General features: G+C 45.9%; 1 protein-coding gene across 3 annotated transcripts in view; it reads left to right on the forward strand.

Annotated features, from left to right (window-relative positions):
* Window positions 1-19342, forward strand: part of MIDEAS (mitotic deacetylase associated SANT domain protein) — a 75914-nt gene that overhangs the window by 41223 nt on the left and 15349 nt on the right. For all 3 annotated transcript variants that reach the window (XM_081211599.1, XM_081211598.1, XM_081211600.1), the window contains exons 2-8: window positions 1501-3264; window positions 6785-7096; window positions 9087-9432; window positions 10146-10212; window positions 13557-13699; window positions 14646-14749; window positions 17802-17877. In XM_081211599.1, the coding sequence (XP_081067725.1) occupies window positions 1708-3264; window positions 6785-7096; window positions 9087-9432; window positions 10146-10212; window positions 13557-13699; window positions 14646-14749; window positions 17802-17877 (2605 nt within the window). In that variant the 5' untranslated portion in view covers window positions 1501-1707. The remainder of the gene's footprint in view (window positions 1-1500; window positions 3265-6784; window positions 7097-9086; window positions 9433-10145; window positions 10213-13556; window positions 13700-14645; window positions 14750-17801; window positions 17878-19342) is intronic.

Genomic DNA, 19342 nt, shown 5'->3' on the forward strand with positions numbered 1-19342 from the left:
CCAACCTGTTAGTGCCTTCCTTTATGTTCAGGGGATTCTGCTGCTGCTGCTTTAGCGTTGCAGATTGTAAGACTAGAGCAACCTTTCTTGCAAACTCATTTGCCTGACAATGCTCAAGGCGGTCTGTTTTGGAACAGAGGAACTGCCAGTGGGTGCACAGTAGCGTTTGTTGCAGGAGGGAGGAGCAGAACACTCCATCACATCCTGAAGTAGGATCTTAATTGGGAGCTAGGAGATTTTGGTGCAAAAAACCCCCACATCTGTGCAGGCTCTGGAAAAGGCTCCTTGGTAACCTCCTGATATTTTTTGTACTGTGCGTTTATTTAGTGTTTCTATGTGGTGAGTTATTTATACTTAACCTTAGTCTCTACCCAAGCTATTATTTAGATCAATTATTACATTTTCTTTTTAAAAGCATCCATTGTTAGGCTCGCCTCTGGTTCTCTGGTCATACCAGACCTAGACATGCCTTGGCAAACTGAACCATGCTATTTAAGTACGGGTCAAGAAAGGTTCATTGCTAGTAGTAGCCAGCAAATGAAGTTGGGCTATCTGTGTAATGTGACAATGCACTCTACTGAGTCACTGGAGAAGAGAACATTCTGCTTGCAGCAGAGGCACGGAATGCATCTAGTGCTTCTTTCTACAAAGCAAATATTTGTCTCTAGTTTCAAACAGGGTAATTCCATTTGGGCAGGGTTGATGGTGGCTGACTTACAGTATATGGGAACAGGCTTAAGATATGCTATGGAACACTTATTGGGTACATTTGTCAGACTTCTAAACAATTTTTTTAAAAAATGATGCTCCTCCACCTTAGGCGAGTGGAACCATGAACTGTAGACTCCTTATCCATGAGTTCAGATCAGCTGGTCTACAAAAGAATTGCAGAACAGCCAGATATATCTGCACTTAGCTTTGCACACTATTTTTATTTTTTCCAACAATGGGGATTGAGGCCAGGGTTAGATTATCAAAGAGGCAAGCAAGGCCCAGCCCAGGGACCGCAGTTTTAATAATACAGCACAATTTGCTTTTATTATGGCCATTTATAATCTGCCCTTCACCCAAATGTCCTGGGGGAAAACACATATACATTTAAAACCAAGAATTAATAATCTAAAACTAAACAAACTACAACATAAACAAGTTAATTTGCAATGAAAACTAAAGGCAGGAGCAGCAAAACCAGGCACTCTCAATTCCCCTCTGATCTCACTGGTGCTCCAAGTCTGAGGTTGGCAGTCCCACATCCTTGGGCCAGAGGGGCATTGCCTCCTATCCTTGTCTTGTGGAAGCGCTTCCAGATCTGGTCCTGTCTTCTTGTCCGCTTTGGACTTGGAGTCCCCTTGAAGAAGGGGAATGTGGCTCCAAGTCCCTGACGGGGATAGATAGACTGGCTGAGTTTTTGAAAGCTTCACGCAACAGTGTTGAGATAACTGGTTATCCTGACCTGAGTTGCAGGTGTTTAATTTTCTGCTTATTTCTTTTCTTTTTCAGGCGCTGAAGCTAAGCGGGCTGCCGAATAGAAAGCGGGCTGAAACTTGCCCCTTACCTCTCTGCACGGACTAGACTTGAAGAGAGGAGAATTTCTTTTTTGCTGTCTTTATACTTACCCTCTCCTTTGTGCACAAGCGCTAGCAATGGGTTGGCTGTTAATCTGAGATATCTTGTCTCTTCCTTATCCTTGGGAGGATAGACTGAACCATGAGTCTGCAGGCCCATCCAAAGTCTTCAAGCAAGAGGACTGGGAAGCGGATTGCCTTTTTCAATGAGGAAGAAGTTCAGCAACAGCAGCAGCAACAACAACAGCAGCAGCAGCAACAGCAACAGCAACAGCAACAGCTGCTGCTTAAAGAAGGGCAGTACTTCAACCATGGGGGCAATGTGCCTTCTTCCCAGGGCATGGAGCTTTCCAAGCCAGGTGTATACGGGGGCGTCCACGGCAATGCTGCTCTGCTGAACTCTCTTTATCAGGATAGAGGCGATGCGAGGATGATCCCCCAGCAGCTGGCTGCTGCCAAGTGGCAGAACTCTCTGGTGGGGAACCGGCTTCCAGAGCGCAGCGATGCCAGCTGGCAGCCTCAACCTGGAGGCTGGAATCACGGGATGGTGTATGGGGGTGCCCAGAAAGGGGGGCACCCCAATGCCAACATCCCAGGTTTCTTCAGCCACCAAGACCCCCTGAAGAGGAACCGGGAGAAAGGTGTGGTGGTGTCGCACCTGGACTTGTATGGAGATGCCGTGCAACAGATGATGTCTCATAAAGCCCAGTTAGAACAGCAAGCCCTGGTCAGGCAGCAAGCCCAGATTAATTCTTTTCAGCAAATGCAGAAGCAGCAGCAGCAGCAGCAACAACAACAACAGCAGCAGCAGCAGAATCAGACCCTCCCGTTGCAACCTTTCCAGCTTGCCTTTGGCCACCAGGGCCAGAAGCAGGGTCTCCCCGAACTGTTGCATGTCTTTCAGCAAGCCCCCCCTACTTCCAGCCCAGCCTTTACCGCCCAGCAGAAGCAACAAGCTCTTCCACAGTTGCAGCTGTTTGAAAACTTTTATCCGCAGCAGCAGCAGCAGCACCATCAGCAGCAGCAGCAGCAGCAGCAGCAGCAGGCGGCTGTGCAAGGCTTTGGCATGCAGCAACCTGTATCTGTCACGCAGCCTCATGGGGCAGGGCCACCCCAGCCTCCTCAGCATCATATGGTTTCCCATCAGTTCCACCCGGTTACCGAGCGGAACCAGGAGCTGCTGAAGGCGCTGACGGAGCCAAATCCACAGACTGTCCTTCCCCAGGCCCAGATCCCTCTCCCAAGGAGATCACGGAGGCTTTCCAAGGAAGGTGTCCTGCCAGCATCTTCCGTGGAGGAAGCTTTGGCATCCAAGCCAGCTGAGGAGTATTCTGGCGGTGTGTTGCCCCATCACTGGCAACCGCAGCAGCACCCAGAAGTCCAGTTTCGACACCAGCCCGAAGCGTTCAGTCACAACAAGGAGATCTATTTGCAACCTGGCAGAGCGGAGCTGGAGCATGGGGAGATGCCAGCTGGCGCCCAGCCCGAAGCGGAGAAAGCGGGCGTGTATGAGAACGCCAGGCAGGCAGAAAAGCCGGTGGGTGCCACGGAGGGCCTCGGCCAGAGAGCCAACGACTTTGGTGGGGTCCGAGGCGGCGTCATCCAGAGCACGCGGAGGAGACGGCGTGTTTCTCAGGAAGCCAATTTGCTAACCCTGGCTCAGAAGGCTGTGGAGTTGGCTTCTCTTCAGAATCTCAAAGTAAGTGGCATTTCCTGACTCGCACCGTGACTATTGCCTCACTTCACGGGGTGCAACACCTTAAAAATGTTAGCAGACACCACTTTTCCCCTGTGATTCCCTGTGATTCTTACCCTGTCCGTTGCATTTTGCTCTGAAGATGTTGGGTGGTACTCAACAATGTTTTACCTGGAGTAAATCCATTGAAATCAATGAACATGACTTAAGTTAGGACAATTAATTTCAGTACATCTGCTCTGAGTGAAATGTAGCTGAATACTGCCTGTTAACGTCTCTAATGCCCTGGAACCAAGTTTATCAATTGTTAACATCAAAGCCAGGTACAAGGCTTTCTGCACTTAACTGCACCATTTGGAAAACAAACACAAAGCACCTTCTCTCTCTCTCTCTCTCTCTCTCTCTCTCTCTCTCTCTCTGTGTGTGTGTGTGTGTGTGTGTGTGTGTGTGTTTGTGTCTCTGCATGTGCTAAGCTTTTCACCTTATTTTTGGTTCCCTCTTCCTCTCTAGCAAACATCTCCCACAACTGAATAAAGAGAGAGCAAATGCTAGCTCCGTCTCCCAGTAGCCAGGCTAGCTTTGCCACTCCCTTCCGTGGAATGGGATAAGGCTGTAAAATGAAGAGAAGGAACTGCTGTGTGACAGAACACTTATCTCTCTCTTTCCCCTCCTCTTGCCACAGTACTTAAGGAAGTCTCCAACAAAAACCCTTGGGAGTTTTCAGCAAAACTTTTGTAATGTCTGAACTTACATTTTTTTAAAGATGGGAATACATCAAGTGTATAGCCTGCTGAAACTGGAAACTTGTGGGGAGTTTCAGCTAATAACTTTAGTAACTGAGAGGGTTTGACTGTGACGTTTAGCTGTCATATGACAATCAGTTAACTTTGAAGTGTGGATTCAAAGTAGTCTTGCATCCTCCCCGTGCTAATAGTCATTGTGAATTAGTACCGTAGATTAGTAAGGGATTGGGAGGAAGCAATAGGATGCTTGGCCTGGATGGTGTAATTACTAGTGTGTTAGATTTGGACATGGGAGTTCGAGACTTGGTAGTACTCAGGAATCTGAAACAGTAATACTGTACAGCCAAGCTTGCCTTCTACCCTCTTGCCACAGAGTATTCACTATCCGGATGGACCACCTATAGAATGCATAGTGATGTAGGTATGTTTGTGTGTGTTTTTATATATCTGGCTAGAGCAAATACAGGGACGCGGGTGGAGCTGTGGGTTAAACCACAGAGCCTAGAGCTTGCCGATCAGAAGGTCGGCAATTTGAATCACCTCGACGGGGTGAACTCCCGTTGCTCGGTCCCAGCTCCTGCCAACCTACCAGTTCGAAAGCACGTCAAAGTGCAAGTAGATAAATAGGTACCGCTCCAGCGGGAAGGTAAACGGTGTTTCCGTGCGCTGCTCTGGTTCACCAGAAGCGGCTTAGTCATGCTGGCCACATGACCCGGAAGCTGTACGCCGGCTCCCTCGGCCAGTAAAGCGAGATGAGCGCCGCAACCCCAGAGTCGTCCACGACTGGACCTAATGGTCAGGGGTCCCTTCACCTTTAGAGGAAATACATTCAAGCAGTCATGTCCTCTGATAGGCCCCATTTCAGCAAGAAGATTGTATCAGAAGAGATATTTCACCCTAGTAAAAGGGCATGAATCCAAAGAAGTCAACAGGAAATCAGATCTGATAGTTGGTAATGGGTGCAGTATCCAGTGCTGCTCATGCACAAGCAAAACAGACTTCCGCTTATGCAAGAGGACTTGACCTCCCTGCAGGCCCTTGCACACTCTCAAAATCTGCTCTGGAAGGTGGGTGGGTAGGTGACTTGGGAGCAAATTTTGGCTGCACAGGGAAACACAGGAAGGTGGAATCCCATTGTGTGACCAGAAGTCTGCTCACATCTGTTTGAGTATGCAAAACAATCAACCTGAAGTTCTAGGAGAATAAATGCATTGGACTCCTGGGTTGTGTACACGAGAGAGAGAGCTGGCTCCTTTTTCTTCTTCATTGTTGTTCTTGGTAGAAGATACTGCCATTATTTACAACTTTCCCTTGCTGTAGTTCCAGACTCATAAACTTTCATGCATAATCTCTCCCAAGTCAAGAAAATTGCCATACTTGTCTGTACTGGCAGTACCACTTTTAACCTGGGGGCAGCTGGATGCATGTGTGGTAAATCACATTTGAATTCCAAAGGGTTTAGCAGTGTAGCAAGTTTGATTGTTTTCAAAATTTATCCTCCACCAAAGGAGTTGCTTGAAATGGCTTACATATAAAAAGGCAGGCAAACAAACAAAAAAACCCTAGCAATAAATCAAATTTTTAAGAATGAGCAAATAATAATAATAATAATAAATTTTTATTTATATCCTGCCCTCCCCAGCCAGAGCCGGGCTCAGGGCAGCTACTTGTAAAATTACTTTTTTAAAAAACCTACACCACCAATGTAAAATACAGGTTAAAATATAATTTAAAATGCAGCCTCATTTTAATAATAGCCCATAAATCAAAACCATAAGGGGAGGGAAACATAAGGGTCAGACTGAGTTCAAACCAAAGGCCAGGCAGAACAGCTCTTGTCTTGCAAGATGTCAAATCCCGCAGGGCCCTAGTCTCTTGTGACAGAGCGTTCCACCAAGTCGGGGCCAGTACTGAAAAGGCCCTGGCCCTAGTTGAGACCAATCTAACCACCTTGCGACTTGGGACCTCCAAGGTATTGTCATTTGTGGACCTTAAGGTCCTCCAAGGGGCATACCAGGAGAGAGGGTCCTGTAGGTATGTGGGTAGAATCAGAATCTCCTTTTTTTTAAGGAACACTGGCAGAACACAAATAAAAGAGGAAGAGGAAAGGGCTATGCGTGGCTCCTAGCCACAACAGCTATGATCTCCCTCCATAGTTGGAGGCAGCAGTGCTTCTGAATACCAGTTGCTGTAAACCACAGGAGGGGAGAGCGGTGTTGTGCTAGTGTTCTGCTCCCTGGTTTCCCACAGACATCTGGTTGGCCACCTTGAGAACAGGATGCTGAACCAGATAGGCCATTGTCCCAATCCAGCTAGCTCCTCTTATGTAACCTAACCTCTTGGGGCGGGGAGTTCCACATACGGGGCACCACCACAGAGAAATCCTTTGACCATAGCTTATTGTTAGCTTATTCAGATACAGTGGTGCCTCGCAAGACGAAAATAATCCGTTCCGTGAGTCTCTTCATCTAGCGGTTTTTTAGTCTTGCGAAGCAACCCTATTAGCGGATTAGCGCTATTAGCGGTTTAGCGGATATTAAAGGCTTAGCGGCTTAGCGGCTAAAAGGCTATTAGTGGCTTAGCGGCTTAGAAAAAGGGGGGGAGCGAAAAGACTCGCAAGACGTTTTCGTCTTGCGAAGCAAGCCCATAGGGCAATTCGTCTTGCGAAGCGCATCGAAAAACGGAAAACCCTTTCGTCTAGCGGGTTTTTCGTCTTGCGAGGCATTCGTCTTGCGGGGCACCACTGTACCTCAATGCTCACGTGATCCTTTTGTTCTAAGGAGCCAGAAACTTCAGAAGAAAGGAACAGGAGTGAGGCGGCAGTCACTGCGCCCAGGAGTGTCGTAGAGTTTGCCGGTTCTTCGCCAGCCCCCAAGAGAGCCCGGGAAGACAGCAGCCTCGTGCCTCTCATCATGCCCGTGTCTGTCCCTGTGAGGAGGCTGGACTCTCATGATATCGGTAGTGAGAAGGGAGAGGAAGGGAAGCCACAGCGGTTTGTGGCAAACGACCGAAGCTTCGCTGAAAGCAAGCCTTCCGTAATCGTCACCCGGAGGAGGTCGAATCGCAATCTGAACATGGACGTGCCAACTCAGGTAGGTTTGTGTTTGGGATCCTGATTGTGGTCATGGGGCAGTAAAGTGAATCTTACTGGGTCTTTTCTTGTTGGTTATTTGTGGCAGCTTTCCCACAGAACAGGCTGCAGCTTATTGGTTCAGGTCATCCCTCTTGTTCTCTGCCACCAGCCTGGTTCTCATTGGGCTGGCCCAAGACTTTTGGGCGCCTGAGGTGAACCACAAAATGGCACCCTCCACAGTGCCAGGGAAAAGGGGCTATTTTCTCCTTGGAGAAAATAGGTGAAGCAGACTTGTTAAAAAAAAAAGAAGAATAAATCAATTCTGGCTGTATTTGGTATTAAAATGGTGAAACCTCTCTGGCTGCTTTGACCATAAAAAGGAGAAGCAAAGGATATGAAAGCCAAGTCATCTTTGGTGGTAGGAATTTGATAGGTTGAATAAATAGCTTACATTTGAGTGAGAGTGGTTTCAAGGAGGTTTTATCATGTCAAGTATGTGGACTATTTTTGAATTGTATAGAAATTAATCTTTTTTGAGAGACTGTGAAAGCACTTATATGTCGGAGACCATAGAAAGCAAATGTAAATAATTGCACATGAGGACTTTACATCTTTTTTTCCCCTACATTTCTTCCTACGCAAGTCATTTTCCTAAATGTAAGTCGGGCATGGTGATCTTGCATGAAACTTTCACTGTGCCTATAAGCATTGTGTGGTCACTAAGTAGTCACAGCTGGCATTTCCCCACCTTATTTACTTGGGTCTTGATGGGGAAAATTATGGTTTTGTTGGCCTCAGAAATGACTGGCAGAATACAATCTTCTACGAAGAAAAGGTTTTCTGAGAGAGGCTTATCTGTGCTACATCGTCCAAGTCTGATGTCTTTACAAGGCCACATTGTGTTGCTCACAGCTCCAACAAATTTTATTATTACATTTATCTCCCCACCCCCCAGGAGCTCAAGGTGACATGCATGTTTCCTTCCAGTTTGTTGAGAGGATAAAATAAGAGCAGTGAGGAGCCATGTATGCCACTTTGGGCTCTTGTGAGGAAAAGGGGGTTATAACTACAATTTACAGTTGTACCTTGGTTCTCAAACGCCTTGGTATTCTTACGTTTGGTACTCTTATGCCGCAAACCTGGAAGTAAGTGTTCCGGTTTGCAAACATTTTTCGGAAGACGAACATCCAACACAGCTTCCACTTGAGTGCAGGAAGCTCCTGCAGCCAGTCGGAAGTCGTGCCTTGGTTTTCGAACAGTTTCGGGAGTCAAATGGACTCCCGGAACGGATTAAGTTCGAGAACCAAGGTACCATTGTATTTGTTTAAGGTAGGTTAGGTTAAGAAAAAGTAACTGGCTCAGGTCAGCCAGCTGTGGCTGAGTGGGAATTTGAACATTGGATTGCCAGTCCCACTTCAACTTCACTCTGGATTGGCAAAAGCCAAGAAGTACAACAGGTTGTTAATTGATGGTGTGTCATTCTTGGATTGAATGCAATACTTCTGTGGTAGTCCTAATTAGAGTTTACGTTTTTCAGGACAGATAGCTTCCTTTTCCTTCTTTAAAGCACCATGAGTTGATGGTGTTATATACATAACAACAATACCCATATAAGTTAAAACAAGCACATACCAGTTCATGGAATTTGCTGGTGGAGCAGCCATATTATTTCCATTTGGTCGATACAGTCATACCTTGGGTTACAGACGCTTCAGGTTGCGTTTTTTCAGGTTACAGACTGCCAAAACCAGAAGTATCGGAACGGGTTACTTCCGGGTTTCGGCGGTCGCGCATGCACAGAAGCGCTAAATCGCGCTTTGCGCAGAAGCGCCGAATCGCAACCCGTGTGTGCGCAGACGCAGGTTGCAAACGTGCATCCCGCACGGATCATGTTCTCAACCCAAGCGTCCACCGTATTGATGTGTGTGTGTGTGTGTGTTTATGTATGTCTGTCTGTTAGGCTGAAGTACTTTGAACTGTGTGAACCAAAACTTGTTTCCTTTTCATAGCATGAAGGCCCTGATCCAAAAGAAGAAGTGGAAGGCTTTGCACGGAAACCGAAGCAGCGGCCCAGGCCAGAGCCTCTCTTCATACCACCGAAAGCTGGCACCTTCATTGCTCCGCCTGTCTATTCCAATATCACACCCTACCAGAGCCATTTGCGCTCACCTGTCCGCTTGGCAGATCACCCTTCCGACAGGAACTTTGAGCTACCTCCTTACACTCCACCGCCAATACTTAGCCCAGTGCGAGAGGGTTCCGGACTTTATTTCAACGCCATCCTTTCTGCTAGTGGTAACTCAGTTCCACCTCCTATGACTCCTAAAAGTGCACACAGGACCCTGCTCAGATCCAGTAAGTTCCTGTTCATTGTCCTTTTAAGGGTAGAATGGGAGGAGGATCACAGCTGGAGGAAATAAATTATGACTCGGCAATTGTAGATAGATGGCCTCTCACAAGTTGGGGTTTTTGTTTGTTTGTGGAAGATTGAACTGCATGCACCGTGATGACTTCTTATGTTAGAAAATGGTATCGGAACAGTGTATCGTTGCTGCATTTGAAAGAATGCTAGATAACAAAAAGATTGCATGGTAAAGATTAGGACCCACCCTTCTTATAGCCATATGTAACTTTGTCAAACAAAAAAATTTAGTTGACCTTATAAATAAGCCAAGAAGTTTACTAGCCTGCTAATAAGCTACTTTTCCATGCTGACTGTGAAGTAGGGAGAAGCCCTTTTTTCTGTTGCAAGCACAGGTTACTTGCCTCCTAGCAGACTACCTTAAAAAAGTAAGGAGGTGTTGCTAAGTGGTCTGATGGGATAGAGCAATCAGTCCTCCCTGCCCTGAGTTTCTGTGCTTTCCTTCCACACAGCAAGTGTGGAAACCCAGGAAACCAGCCAAGGAGAAATGGAGTCATCCATCCCTCCTCTACTAGCTCACCCACTCACCTGTATGTGGTTCTGAGTTACTGATGGCTACCTCACAAGTTGTTAAATGCATGATGATATCAAGTCATCCTTAAGTAGAAACAGGGCCATCAATTAATTGTGTCATCTTGACTTGCAGATAGCGCAGAAGTCACCCCTCCTGTCCTTTCAGTAATGGGAGAGTGTACTCCTGTCAGCATTGAACCGTAAGTACTCAGTTGGGGGGGGGGGGAGCACAGGGAGCATCCACTGAGCCTCCAGTGCTATTTTTCCAAAAAAGAAGTTCTCTTAGAATGGCAATGGCGCCCACCTGAGATGTGCCAGAACTGAGTTCCAGCGAGTTCTGGCTGAAACAGAGCCCTGCCTATAACCAGTCCTGGTAGCCTTTGATAGCCTCCATGAATTTATCCAGTGTTTTCTCCATTGAAACATAAAAAGCTCTTTTCGCATATTTCCTTTGACATTATTCTAACGACTCCCTTGCTGTTAATATATAGCATTCTGCAAAAGTGTGCAATCATATATATTGCATTCATCCTCCAAGCAGCTAGATCCCAGGTGCAGTTGCATGCAGCAACGCATTTCAGGAAGGTAGCTGCTGACACACATCTCCATCCATACTGCAACATGAATTGAAATACTTGGCTTGGAAGGTGGGAGGACTTCAGTCTTGTTTTTATTACAGCCCTGTGGTTCCTCAGTCATTCAGTTCTCACTCTGCTCTCTGTGGCAGCAGCTACTGGACTCAAGACAATTGAAGCCAAAAAAAAGAACAACCCCCCAAACACTGTGTCTTTATAGAAGCAATTTGTTTCCACCATCTGGTCTCAGAAACTTGTAATGAGTTGACAATTTTATGTGTGTGTTTTAATGGGAACACACAACATTCCAATTACAGGAATATAGGGATTTGCTGTATTTGGAGCTTAAGCACTTTAACCAACCTCTGTGTGCAAAGGTTCTGTAGCTCTGAATAGCAGACGTTGGTATACTAAATAATAATAATAATAATAATAATAATAATAATAATAATAATAATAATAATATTTATTATTTATACACTGTCCATCTGGCTGGGTTTCCCCAGCCACTGTGGGGAGCTTCCAACAAAATATTAAAATACAATAGTCCATCAAACATTAAAAGCTTCCCTAAACAGGGAACTGGTTAATGGTGATGTTTGAGAACTTCCAGACAGGATACAAACTCCTGCTACCTGATTATTATTTTTCATAACGACAATTGGTTCCTGGAGCTCACAGAGTATTACCTACATGTTATTGCAGCATAGTCCTAAACAAGACAATGCAGAAATATGTCCCACTGAGTTTAACTGGGGCTTACTACCTGGTACATGTTCTTAGGATTGTAGCCTGATTCTGTGCAAATTCACTCAAAAAACAAACACCCATTCGGTTCCATGGGTTTTACTCTTGTTTCATGTGCAGAGGACTGTTGCCTTAAGTTCTCTTTCCTTTGACTCTTGGAAGAGCTTGAAGCATAGGAGGAGACTGGCTATAAAAACACTGTGCTCAGAAGTTCTCCTCCTCCAAGAGATGATCAGAGCTTAGTGCTTGTGCCCAAGGAACATGCTGGCAGAGAGTGCAGAAACAAGGCTCTCCCTTTCATTGCACTGACACGATCTCCCTTGGCCTATAGAATGCGCTGCGTTCCAGCTGGTGGTAGCTTCAGTGAGAAGCACAGTTCTTAGTCTGGCAGGACATCACATGTGCTAAACAGGCAGAGAGCTGACTGACAGCCCTCAATCCCAGTTGTTTCCAGGAAAAGAGTTCACACCTCTGCCGCCCAGTGCAGCTGGGATTCTCCCAGAAGTTAAGGGCAAAGCATGCTTATATTGCAATGCAGTGCAGATGTGGACCTGTAAGCTGCAAGTGCAGCTCCTAAACCTGCAAGGATATCTGTGAATGGAAGTTGCTTCTGTGAGCTCCCTTCCACATGCCTGCGGTGGTGGGTGACTTTTTCAAGATGTGGCAGCAAAACTATGGGGAGGTAGCACTTGAATTTGATCCTATGTCTTTGAGTCCAGGAGTTGTCCCTTGGATCATTTCAGGGCCTTCCTGTGCTTGATTAGAAGGGGAAAAAATAGTTTCAAGGCTTAAATAAGCAACATGCAAGAGAACAATTTGTGTTTAATTCTTCAGCAACAGCAGTTGAAATCTGAACCTTAGCCAGTCTCCAAGCTAACAGATTTATTCGCCCCACTTTCAAAATAAAACAAACTGGCATCTCACAGCATTCCTTATAAAGCATTCTTTTCCAGCATAACACGTGAGTAAATGTCGTTCAGCCATACTGGCAGGCTTCAGGCCTGCTGCGCACATATATATATATATATATATATATATATATATATATATATACCAGAACAATAAAGCCCCCCCCCCCGTTACCATGATAGTTCTGTTTGTTTAAAAGTTTCTGTCTGTTTATATAATTTGTATCCTGATGCTTGTTCAAGGAGCTTTGAGTGCCATCTTGCGCTCCCACCAATCTTGTGAAGTAGCTTAGCTGACATTAGCTGAAGACTCCAAAGAAAGCTTTGCAGGTTAGCAGGATTTTGAACCTCAAGTTCCCACATTCCAGGCTTGGGGACGGCTAAACCAGGGGCTGCCTTCAGATGTTGTGGAGTGCAGTTGCTATTGTCCTCAACCAGCGTGGTCCGTAGTCAGGGATGATGAGGGTTGCAGTCCAACATCTGAAGGTTGCCACATTTGGCAACTTCTAGTCTGACCTGTGGCCTTCCAGACCTTGGACAAAAACTCCCACCATCCCTGACTATTGGTCATACTGGCTAGAGGGGAGCTGGAGTTGAACAAACATCTGGATGGTCATCCATTAGCCATCCATGCTGTAGTGATTCTCCCACTGTTGCCATGAAAATAGTCATACAGTCAGTTCGACTTTCAAAATGTTCATAAACCAAGGTGTGGCTTCCAATTGGCTGCAGGAAGCTCCTGCAGCCAATTGGAAGCCGCACTGGACATTCAGGTTCCAAAGAACGTTTGCAAACCTGAATACTCACTTCCAGGTTTGTGGCGTTCAGGAGCCAAAACGTTTGGCTCGCAAGTCGTTTGTCAACCAAGGTATGACTGTATTTGTAGATTTGGACTGGACCTTTGAGTCCATAGCTATCATTTAGCAGGATGCATGCATGGAATGTGTGAAGAGTAGGCGAAGAAATTTGCCATATTTGGCTCTCACATGCTGTTACATGTAAGTAAAGGAACTTACAGTTGTGCTGCTTGTGGGCGGCTTCCGAATCTTGCTTTTCTGTTTTTAGCATCCATGCTCCTAGATATCCTATACAGTGGGGGGGGGGGGCAAAAGACAAAGACAAAAAACTTGTATTTTGAAACTGAAACCTAGTGTTGGTTTAAACTGGAAGAAGCAGCAGCCATGGAATTGCGTACTGCCTGTTGCGCCAGTTGGAGTTTAGCTTGTTTTGCGGAGGCAAGCTTTTAACGTTAGCAAATTATCATATTAGAACCTGCAGGGTGAGTCGTTTTTAAATGTGCATTTATTTTGGTAGACGGATCAATGTGGGCTCCCGGTTTCAAGCAGAAATCCCACCTCTTAGAGATCGATCTCTAGCAGCCTCTGACAAGGCCAAGGCAGAACTGGTGTGGCAGCCATGGGAGGAGCTTGAAACGGATGTGTCTACTCAAGAGAATGGTAAGGAGTTTGGAAACTGAATTACTGCCTGTGATGGTTTAAGTCTTTAAAATCGCTGTGTGGTCAGCCACTAATTGCTGTTGACCATGGATCCACTGTAAAGGTTGAGGCTTGCCAAATATGAAGGGAAATTGAGGTAGGAAATTGGTGTGAAGGGATGTATAAGATCAGTGTTTTTCAACCACTGTTCCGCGGCACACTAGTGTGCCGCGAGATGTTGCTTGGTGTGCCGTGGGAAAAATTAAAAAATTCGAAAGATTTTTTTTTTTTAGTCAAATTTTCGATTGGGGCGCCGTCCCCGGAGGGAGGCGGGCGAGTCGGGTGGCAAGAGGCGGGGCGGCGGCGGCGAGGAGAGGCCGCCCAGTGCGGGGCTCTCGCCGTCTGCCTGCCTGGCTGCCTGCGAGCTCGGCGGGCAGCGCCTCCGTCCGCAGCGCCCGCCTCGCGGCTCTCATTCCCTGCCCCTGCCAAAGCTCACCCAGCCAAGCCGCGCTCTCCTTCCTGCCTCGCTTTGCTGCCTCCTCCCCCCCCACCCCCAAAGCTTGGAGGTTCCCCGGCGCCGACCCACAGGTTTGACCCCCTTCTCACACCTGTTCGCGCTCCTTGCACGGAATGGGGCGGAATGGGGCTCGCCGCTGCCTCCGCTTGCCCTCCCCCCCTCCGCTGGCAGTCCCGCGATTCTTGGCTTTTTGGCGGTTGGCACAGAAGGAAGGCAAAGAGGGAGGGGAAAAAATTGAAACTTACACTTTCGTGCGACCCTCCCGGCGTGACGCTGCGCGCTGACGTCACGGGGCTGTAATGGTGGTGTGCCTCAAGATTTTTTTCATGACACAAGTGTGCCTTTGCCCAAAAAAGGTTGGGAAACACTGTATAAGATGACGTTTTGGTTTTCTCTCTCCCCTCTGCCCTGACCTGCACCTACCGCTTGTCTTGTTTTGTGCTGTGACAGTGGAGAACCTGCTAACTGCTGCTTGCTCAAGTATATTTCCTGGAGGTGGCACCAACCAAGAGCTGGCATTTCACTGCTTACACGAAACGAAAGGAAATGTTCTGGTAAGTCTCCAGCAATCGTCAGTGCATCTAATTGGATTTGGCAGCAAGGCTGTTTGTATTGGTCTCAGTGAGCAAAGTACTAGCCAAGTACTTGCCAAACTGATGCACTCTGCACACTTTCACCTTCTACAAGGAGTGTCTGTGTTAGAATCCTACGTTTTGAAGAATGTGCCTTTTGGCAGTCTCCTTCCTTTCTTCACTCATGCCTCCCGGTTTCACTGCTAATGGTGCATCTTCCTCTTAGCCAAGTGGTAGAGCATCTGTTTTGCATGCATAAGGGGGTGGGGTCAACATCTGGCATCTCCGGGTCTATCTGAGAAGGCCTCCTGCTTGAGACCTTGGCAAACACTGCCAGTCAGAGCAGATGTTTCTGAGCTTGAGAGCAATGGCCTTACTCGGTATATAAAACATAGGAAGCTGTCTGAAACTGGTTGATCTAGCTCACTTCTGTCTACACCAGGCACCCCCAAACTCGGCCCTCCAGATGTTTTGGGACTACAACTTCCATCACCCCCGACCACTGGTCCTGTTAGCTAGGGATGATGGGAGTTGTAGTCCCAAAACACCTGGAGGGCCGAGTTTGGGGGTGCCTGGTCTACACTGTCTGGCAGCAGCTCTCTGGGGTTTCTCTGGAGAAGAGGAGGTTAAGGGGTGATATGATAGCCATGTTCAAATATATAAAAGGATGTCACATAGAGGAGGGAGAAAGGTTGTTTTCTGCTGCTCCAGAGAAGCGGACACGGAGCAATGGATCCAAACTACAAGAAAGAAGATTCCACCTAAACATTAGAATGAACTTCCTGACAGTAAGAGCTGTTCGACAGTGGAATTTGCTGCCAGGGAGTGTGGTGGAGTCTCCTTCTTTGGAGGTCTTTAAGCAGAGGCTTGACAACCATATGTCAGGAGTGCTCTGATGGTGTTTCCTGCTTGGCAGGGGGTTGGACTCGATGGCCTTTGTGGTCTCTTCCAACTCTATGATTCTATGATTCAGGCCGGAGCATTTCCCAGACTTACCCAAAGATGCAAAGTATAAGACAGCTTCATGTGAACTGCAAATGTCTGGTTCTATTGGAAAACCTTTTTTTAGCTGTTTGAGAAGAAGGGTCCAAAAATAAAAGTGCAGGTGCGCAAAGGAAGCACCAGATTAGTTCTGCCAGTGGGCCTGCACCACTATGTCCTCACTGCCATCCTCACTCCCATTCCATCCCAGAAAATGTGTTTATGTGTGTTGGAAACTTCCCAGAGTGGCTGGGGCAACCCAGCCAGATGGGTAGGATATAATAATAATAATAATAATAATAATAATAATAATAATAATAATAATAATAATAATAATAATAATTAATAGATGTATTATTATTAAAGTAAAACTTCCCTTTTTCACTTCAGTTGGAAGCTGTATCTAATAGGAAAGTTTCCCCTGTATAGTATTGGATCAGATTCCTATTTATTAATTGGCTCTGTTGAGTGTTACCAATGGAAAGGTGAATATAAATTTAAGAATTAAATAAGTACTTTAGCATCCCCTGCCACCTTAGGGAGACTTAATTTTAAAGTCTACCTATCGCTGCGTAATGAAACTGCTTCAGTAATACCAGCACAAGTGCTTACAGGTTTCTTGGTAAGTCTCTTCAGAGTACAGATACAACTTTAATAGTATCTCTTCCCTACATTTTGCCTGAGCTCTAGTCATAGCAGCTGATTTCTTGGAGGGCTGAGAATGGTTTTGGACTCCAGTTATCTCCTTTCTTTGGAGTATTGTTTACTTGATTAAACACGGGCATTAATGGGCTCTCAGATGACTCATTCCCTGGGTGGGAATTCCTCTGTAATTGGACACGTGCTGACAGGTACCATTATCAGTTGAGGTAACACTGCTGTGTAGGCGAAGAAATGTAATTAATTATGCCTCAAATACCTTCGTGGGTAGGCATGAAGTGCTAAAACCATGCGGAAGAGGGATCCTTTTAAAATAAGACAAAATGTAATCCTTTGATTGTGATTGGATTTTTTGAAATTCTGGTTTAAAGAGAGACAGACTAACTGTTCTGGCTGTCCTTTTTTTAGAACACACTGCTCTTCAGCCCAAATCAGTCTTCCCCTCCAGGGGTTTGGGACTACAATTCACATCAGCCTCAACTGGCAAAGTCATGCTGACTGAGACTGATGGGAGTTGTAGTCCAAAACATTTGGAGGTCACCAGGTTGAGGAAAACAACTCCAAACAACAATGAAAAGGGATTTATGTGACAAAACAGGCTTTGGCTCACAAAACATTATGTTACTGTGTACAGTGGTACCTCGGGTTAAGAACTTACAGTGGTGCCTCGCAAGACGAAAATAATCCGTTCCGCGAGTCTCTTCGTCTAGCGGTTTTTTCATCTTGCGAAGCAACCCTCTTAGCGGATTAGCGCTATTAGCGGCTTAGCGGCTTAGAAAAAGGGGGGGAGCGAAAAAAATCACAAGACTCGCAAGACATTTTCGTCTTGCAAAGCAAGCCCATGGGGAAATTCGTCTTGCGAAGCGCATTGAAAAACGGAAAACCCTTTCGTCTAGCGGGTTTTTCGTCTTGCAAGGCATTCGTCTTGCGGGGCACCACTGTAATTCATTCCGGAGGTCTGTTCTTAACCTGAAACTGTTCTTAACCTGAAGCATCACTTTAGCTAATGGGGCCTCCCGCTGCCACTGTGCCGCCGGAGCACAATTTCTGTTCTCATCCTGAAGCAAAGTTCTTAACCCGAGGTAATATTTCTGGGTTAGCGGAGTCTGTAACCTGAAGCATATGTAACCCGAGGTACCACTGTATTTGTTAGCCTTCTTAAGGTGCCCCCAATCCTTGTTGTTGCTAAAAAAGACTTAACAGCTCCCATGCCACCTACTTCAAAAGGTTAATTACAAGGATGAATAAGGAGACATGGGTCACGTTGAACCTCAGGTGGGCTCTAAATACTGCAGTAAACAATAAGGGTTGTGAGTTCTTGATGTAAATGCACTTGTTTGGGTTTTACTGTTATTGATAAGGCTTTTTGTGTGTGTGCTCCCCCACACCTCAGGCTGCGCTGACCAAATTGCTGCTGAGGAGGTCTTTGTGGCCTGCAAACCACACGTTGGCCGACTATCACTACACAGGTATGCTTGGGAGCAAGGCAGTGGGGACAGCTGCTTCTCTACTCTCCATTTTCTTACTCTGATAATTACTGTTAATGCATTGGGGGGGGGGGAATATAATTTAATTAATACTGGGAGAGCCTTAAATATCTATTTGGGAATTAGCATTGGGTGGTGATATTACTGTCCTGCTTTTGCCTCAGTGCATAGTGAGATCGGTGCAAAGCTCACCTTCACATATCCCAAACTGCACATTAAACAAACCCGTATAACCATGGAGGCGTGGTATTTTAGGATTGTTTATTCAGAGTTGTTGCTTGCCATGGGATAACTTAGTTGCGATTACTTAGCTGGGGTAATTAGCAGGAACCACTGAATCCCTATTACAGGTTTGAGGGGGAAATGTTTTATTTCCTTAACGGCACCAAAATGGCATTTGAGAGTAAAACTGGTTTTGCAGCTGGAATCACCAAATGTGATATTTATTGAAGGGTGAAATGGATAGAATAAAATTGTACACAGGCTGCCCAAACCCTGGGCTAACAGCTTACAATTAACTATACAATACTTATCTTTGCTATGGCGGATACACTTATCATTGCTGCGATAGTGGCGCTGAGGATCCAGTGGGCTGCACTGAAATTTCGATATATAAGGGGGATAGTAGAATATAAATGACACAAATATGACCCACTCAAGGGCAGACAAGACAGCAAGAGTTAGGACGGAAATGGAATGAATGAATCACTTACAATTATCTCTTCTAAGTAATTGTTACCTGTGTCTGACATTAACCTTTGGAGAGGCAAATGGCTATTGATCAGGTTATCAGTTAGACAGTACCAGTTGGAAGGAAGCTTTTGTTCTCACCAAGACTAATCAAGGTCAAACAGAGGCTTATGCGTGCAATGCAATAGATCACGTGCGTAATTTGAAATGCCATAAATACAATGGTATTGTATTACAGTCTCATGAGAACATGTAATTGCCTTTCAGTGAGGGCAGCCAGTCTATATGTTAGGGTGTGTACACCGGCAAAGAGTCTGTACTCATTTCACAGTCATCTGTAGAGCAAAGCTAAAGGAAGAAGCAGTTCAAGGACAGGTGCTGTGTGCAAGTGTGTGTGAGAGAGAGAATGGTAAACATTTTGAACACCCACCCTGCTAGATATTTGGACAGCAGGGAGACACGGAGCAAAATTGAATTATGTTATTTGTCAAGTTATTTTTCTGCATTTTGCTGTGAAGATACAAATGGTGTAGAACATCCACAAGCACCATTCCGGATCATCAGTTGCTTCTTTGTACTTGTTGTTTTTCCTGTGGAACCAAAATGCTTTCATCTGGATCCTGGCGTATCTATGACAACGCGTGGCTGATTTCAATATAGGCTGCTTTTTAGAAAAGATGCTAAAAATACCCTTTTGTATCTAATGTGGTGCGTGTGAACTTGTGAAAATGATGACTAAAGACATGGAATAAAGGAA

Source organism: Podarcis bocagei (genome assembly GCF_964188305.1).
Source record: "Podarcis bocagei genome assembly, chromosome: 1".
NCBI lineage: Eukaryota > Metazoa > Chordata > Lepidosauria > Squamata > Lacertidae > Podarcis > Podarcis bocagei.